This window comes from Chinchilla lanigera, unplaced genomic scaffold (assembly GCF_000276665.1).
Source record: "Chinchilla lanigera isolate Chin_1 unplaced genomic scaffold, ChiLan1.0 scaffold00065, whole genome shotgun sequence".
NCBI lineage: Eukaryota > Metazoa > Chordata > Mammalia > Rodentia > Chinchillidae > Chinchilla > Chinchilla lanigera.
In genome coordinates, this window is record NW_004955466.1 from 10,329,541 (window position 1) to 10,335,540 (window position 6,000).

Below are 6,000 nucleotides of genomic sequence, written 5' to 3' on the forward strand. Positions count from 1 at the left end.
GATTTTAATTCCTAGTGAGCGTGAGGCCTCTGACTTTGCCTTGGCCAGGTGGAACAGCCAGGAAAAGACTTCGTGAACTTCCCACTTGTACTTCAGGTAATTGTTAGGTAGAAGCTAGAGCAAGAGGAAGCAAATGCCTTTTTCTAGAAGGTAGGGAGGAAGGAGTTCTTAAAAACTCCTTTTTTTTGTTTAAAAAAAAAGACTTTGTCTCTGATTGCTGGATAGTTCTACACAGGACTGGCCCCACTGGCCACACTGGTGCCCATCACTACATGGCCACCCCCCTGTGGGCTCCTGATGACAGGGCTCCGCTCTGTGGCCTTTGTACACCCAGGGCTCCGCAGGCTCCGACCCAGGGAAGCAGCAGTCAGTTCCTGCCGCCCATGCCTCACTGTGCTGCTCATCAGCTGTTAACTGGACCTGTACGACTTCGTGCATGGCACAGGCATCCTTGGAAAGCATAGGCTCGCTGTGGAGGATGTGGCCTCAGACCCTAGGAACAAGGGAGGACAGATGTGAAGGGTGTGTGAGGCGAAGGGTCACAAGCGTTTCCTGGACACTACAGTAATGACTTCAGGCCCCACAGGGCTCCTCTGTGTAGGTGATGGTTGACGTGTGAGAGTCCTCACAGGGTGCTCTGGTAGGACATCTGTGGCCCTAGTGAGAGCTGTCAATGTACAGAGTTACAAATAAAAACCTAGGGAGATGTGTGAAGTTGATGAGGACCGCAGCTAGCTGGATTTATAACGCCAGGTCCCTTACACTCGCAGCTTTGTACACTGGACAGCTGTGATAAATCTGTTGTGCAGATGAGGAAACTGAGGCTCTGGGAGGAGAGGTTGCTCCTTTGCTCCTGGGATAAACTGCCCCTTCCACATCTTCAAAAATATTTTGTGTGAGAGGGAAGTTGGCAAGATTTGTCCCGTGGTTTGCAAGGTTTTGCTTTCAAAAGGTGTCTGTCTGCCCCATTGCAGGTGGAAAGCGAGACCAACGTGCTGCAGGATGGCTCCCTCATCGACCTGTGTGGGGCCACGCTTCTCTGGAGAACCGCAGACGGGCTCTTCCACGCTCCCACACAGAAGCACATCGAAGCCCTGCGGCAGGAGATCAACGCCGCCCGGCCCCAGTGTCCTGTGGGGCTCAACACCCTGGCCTTCCCCAGCATCAACAGGAAAGAGGTGGTGGAGGAGAAGCAGCCCTGGGCGTATCTCAGCTGCGGCCACGTACACGGGTACCACAACTGGGGCCACCGCAGCGATGCGGAGGCCAACGAGAGGGAGTGTCCCATGTGCAGGACTGTGGGCCCCTACGTGCCTCTCTGGCTGGGCTGTGAGGCAGGATTTTATGTGGACGCAGGCCCACCGACTCACGCTTTCACCCCCTGCGGGCACGTGTGCTCAGAGAAGTCTGCAAAGTACTGGTCTCAGATCCCGCTGCCCCACGGGACCCACGCGTTCCACGCTGCCTGCCCCTTCTGCGCCACGCAGCTGGTCGGGGAGCAGAACTGCATCCGATTGATTTTCCAGGCTCCGGTTGACTGACGCCCTTCATGGCCACTCACTCTAGATCCTGCCTTTCTGTAATGCTGTTCATGGAGGGGAGGCTGGACTGGGCTGGCAGGGAAGAAAGGGGCACAGGACACAGTGCGGAAACACGGTGGCAGTGTCACACACACCGGCGGGTGTCACATGTTCCAGACGGTGGCGGTGTCCCAGTGTCTGCCCAGTTAAACCATAATCTCTGCGTGATCGTTGGTGGTCCGCTGCCCTGCTCTTATTTTTAACCTTGGGTTTTTAACCAGGTATTTTCCCTTTGTAAACTCAGACAAGATTTTAAATCCTGTTGCAAGTGTAGAAGAAACGTGTTCACATGTTGTTCGCTCATAGCTTGCCGCCTTGGTGTCACCTGCACCCGCGGTGGTGCCCAGAATCCGACCCCGGTGGCAGACATGGGCGACAGGCAGGAGGCCGTGATGGAGGGGCTTGTTCCGAACCGTGGGCCTTCGTTCTGGTTTATTTTACTGACATTTTGGGGAGAAAAAAATTCATGTACGATCGTAAGTTTTTTCTTACTGTAGTGGAATTTACTTATCCACTCACACATCAGATACTTGGCATTCCAAACAAAAGAACTTTCCGTGATGTTTTAGTCTGCCTTCTATACTTCCGCTTAATATGGTTTGTCCCCGGTCCTCATCTTGCATGGCCAGAACTGCTTGACGAGTTAAATACAGCAGCTCTTGGACATCATTAAGCGGCACTGCGACCTGGGCACTGTAATGCCGGCTTCATCTGCACACTGAATTATTTAAGATCTGAGAGAGATTCAAAGTGCACTTTTACGTTTTAAAACCACTTGTTGAGGTTTCCTCAGATGTTTTCTTTGTCTTCTGTAAAAAAATCAAAGCGCTGTGAGCCCAAAGGCAGCAGATCACGGTGATAGAGGCGTTTTTGTTTGCCCATTTCCCACCATCTGTCCCCTTCCTTTGCAGCTTCAGGAGCCCTCCGTTGTCACAATGTTTGCACATCAAACTAGATTTAACTGTGATCATTACGTATCCCCAGAACATCTGCAGAGATAATTTGAAACTCCTGACTTTGAGAGAGCAAAGGAGTGTTTCCTGAGGAATAATTAAATCAGAATTTTATGTGGGCTCCCCGCCCCTCGCTGTCGGTGTCTTTTCATTTTGAAGAATAACTCCTGGGTGCTCGTTTTCTGTGCTCAGTGCCGGAAGTATCAATGTTCCCGAAAGTGGAAAAGTTGGGTGGGCTAAAATAGATCCCTGCGCGAGGATCAAGTGTTCCTTTGAACTAACATTCTCTTTGATGGATTATTGCAGATTTGAACTACATTTTTTAACTTTTGTAAATATATGTAATTTATATGATTCTAATATACTATATTCATACTTGAATTGGTTTTCCCATATTTTGCCTATTGGCAAGTATTTTGCCTATTTTTAATCATTCTAACCTGTTTGAATACTCTTTTTTCTTAAAGCGATAAGATATATATCTCTTAATTGCTGCTGCTTAATTTAACTTAATGTTTTAAAAGGTCAGTCTGTCAGTTTTAAAATAGCTTTATTTTTCAATGGAGATCATTGTTAGGATGGGGTATTTTTGTTCGGGTAATTTTTAAATGATGTGAAAACCCAGCAACAGTCCTCTTACTGCTAGTTGTCTCAATTCTGTGTAGTTTACCGGCAGACACAAGAGAAAAAGAAAGGTAATTGCCTACAGGGAAGTACTGAGTGCTGTCTGGCTTAGTCAGAGTCTCCAATGATTAGCTGTCCCTGAGAGAGTGTGTCTTACAGCTGCAATCTTTGGACTCCAAGGAATGATGAAGGAGGCACCTCCTCCCTTATCTTGCCATATGACCTGAGGATTGTTGATTACCCAAGATCATCTTGTAAGGTGCGTAGCCTTGCATGCAGAAAGGCTACATTTCACCAAGAGAGACAGAAAGGTTTCTTTCTGGCAAGTTACGCTCTGATACATGTTTCCATGTTCATAAATACGCCTGTCAAGTAATTGTGCAGGCAACATATGCCCCAAAATAAGGTTACTTTTGAACTTGAGAAGTTTCTGACCTATAGTAAACTCGGATGGCTTAAGTACAAGCTGAAATTCAGGCAGTAAATTCTAAGCTCTTGGGAGGGGTAAGAGTGCCACCCTCAGTCGGCTTCACATCTTCTTGGGCTTCCAAGTGCAGTCCCCTCCCACCCTGCCCAAGCACCCACAGAGAGCGGCACAGCGGCAGGAAGGTAAGCCAGGCTCACTCACGTGGCTGCTTCGAGAACTTAGATGCCCACGTAGTTTTGACTGGTGAGATTTGTTTTCAGATTTGAAAGCAACTTGGTTTGTGACCATAAACTGTAGCTCACCAAAGTCCAGTGATACAGTTGAGGAAAGGTAGCCTCTCCAAGGTCCATTCTGCCCTGTGTCCACCTCACCATCACCTCACAGGACCAGAGTGGTGCTCCCTGACCCGTGTGCTCAGGAGTCACCCACCGGTCATCCTGGCCTCAGCCTGGGTGAGATGCCTTTTTAAGAAGGTTTCCAGAAGTAAAGCCCAATCATACATTCCCATGGATAATTTTTTTCAGTTCATGTCACTTTACTACAAACAAACACAGAGATTCAGGGTGGATGGTGTACAACTCTGAGTATTTTTCTAGTCTGGAATTTTGTATTAATAATGGGTGCTGCCGGGTCATGCACGCTGCCACCCTTGGCGTTTCCCTTCCTGGTTCCGCTTTTGCAGAAAGGGCTACAGTTCACACGGCAGAGTAACTATTAAGCATTCTGGGTTTTTTTCCTCCCCCAACCGTGGCCCAAAAGAATTAAAACCTTTTAATATAAATAACATATTTATCATTCCTCAGTAGTTTATTAACTATAGAGTTTGGTACCTTTGTGCCTCAGGGAAGCCACGTGATAGAACTGGTTTTAGAAATTCAGGGTTAGGGTCTACAGAAAGGAGTAAGCCATTGGAAAAATGATGGGCTCCAGGACGGAGACGAATGAACCTGGATGCAGAAATGTGCCAGGAACTGGCATAGACGTGATTGTAGTAGAATTTATTTTCCAGTACCAGTGGGGAAATCGTTTTAAGTTATTACATGTACTGTATTAGGAAAGTGGAGAACTCGTTTTTTCATAAAGCTTCATTGCCTTTTACTTTTGCTTACCTAGAAAAATGCAAACCTCTTGTTATGTGGGAGCTCAGTATTATTTGGGCGCTTTTAAGAGTGTAAGAGCTCACTTTATGCTTAATTTAAGTGTACTATGGATTATATAATGTCTGTAGTTCTGATTTCACTGAAGTCTTCTGTAAAGCCCTTCTGTCCTTAGGGTGTGTGCGAGAGGTGTGTGACCACGCGGCGCCGGTGCTGGGGAGAAAGTGCTATCTTCCTGTGAGCTGGTCTCCTAGAGGTGGAATTTCTCACAGACACACCACAGGACCTCGACCTGAAGCCAGTGCCGCTCTGTCCCCTTGGCTGTCCGTCTCACGTCCCCATAGTGTAGCCTTTGCAGTGCTGAAGTTCCTCCTACAGTGCTGGACAGAGCACTGCTCTGTTGGCTTTTCTTTATGACACAAAGACAAAGGAGATAACTTCAGGGTCTTTTTAAAAGAATGTAAGCATTACTGAAGCAGTCCAGCAGATGGTTCAGTATTTTCTTTTTACTAAGACATGTCCTTTCACATAGGTTCTTCACCCTCATGAAGAATCCCTAGAGAATGGGGAAAAACAAATATTTTTCCAGTTCTATTTAACTGTTTCTTAGTATGTTTCTAAACAAAAATAAACTCAATGAAAGGGAATTGTTTCTTTTTAGCTGAGATGAAAGCTCACTTCTCTGTATTAATCTAGAAGTGAAGGGCGTGGTCATATTTACCGTGTAGAGTATTATGAACAGTTAAATTTTAAGGATATATTTGTAAAATTGTTCTTTTATACTTCATGTTAAATCGAAAAGTTTATTTCTTCACTATTGTACCTGTGGAAATACAAGCCATTTTACAGGAAAAACTCTTCAAAACCTATTAAACGGATCTCACTATGTTTGTGACTTGTTGTCTTCAGCCTGCTTGTGTCACTGGCCTCACGGAGACATTCTGTAGGAAGTGGATGCAAAAGTACACTTGACTTTCACCTTTCTCACTTCCAAGGTAATCTCAGAGAGTTGAGTTTGTTAGTGTTTTTTACTCTGCACAATACATATTTGAATTCTGGACTCTGAAAATCCCCTAAATTTTCTATTGAAATTCAGATGGTGCTTATATTCCTATTTCTCATGTTTGATCATTGTCAAGTGAATTTAACTTCCAGGAGAACTTAACCTGGCTTGTTAGAATTAAAGAATTTTCTTCATGATCATTACAGTCATGTTGCTACTTTTGTGACAGTCATTTACTTTTTTTTTTTTTAAGCTTTTAAACCTTAAACTAATATCTGTAAGAAAATACATCCATTTAAGACAGCTGGGGCCAGAG

At 45.7% G+C, this 6,000-nt stretch overlaps 1 protein-coding gene across 1 annotated transcript in view; it reads left to right on the forward strand.

The window, feature by feature from the left end:
- Peli2 (pellino E3 ubiquitin protein ligase family member 2) overlaps positions 1-5,589 on the forward strand; it is a 107,029-nt gene extending 101,440 nt beyond the window's left edge. The window contains exon 6 of the mRNA XM_005399193.2: positions 975-5,589. Coding sequence (XP_005399250.1) covers positions 975-1,541 — 567 coding nt within the window. The 3' untranslated portion in view covers positions 1,542-5,589. The remainder of the gene's footprint in view (positions 1-974) is intronic.
- The last annotated feature ends 411 nt before the right edge of the window (positions 5,590-6,000 follow it).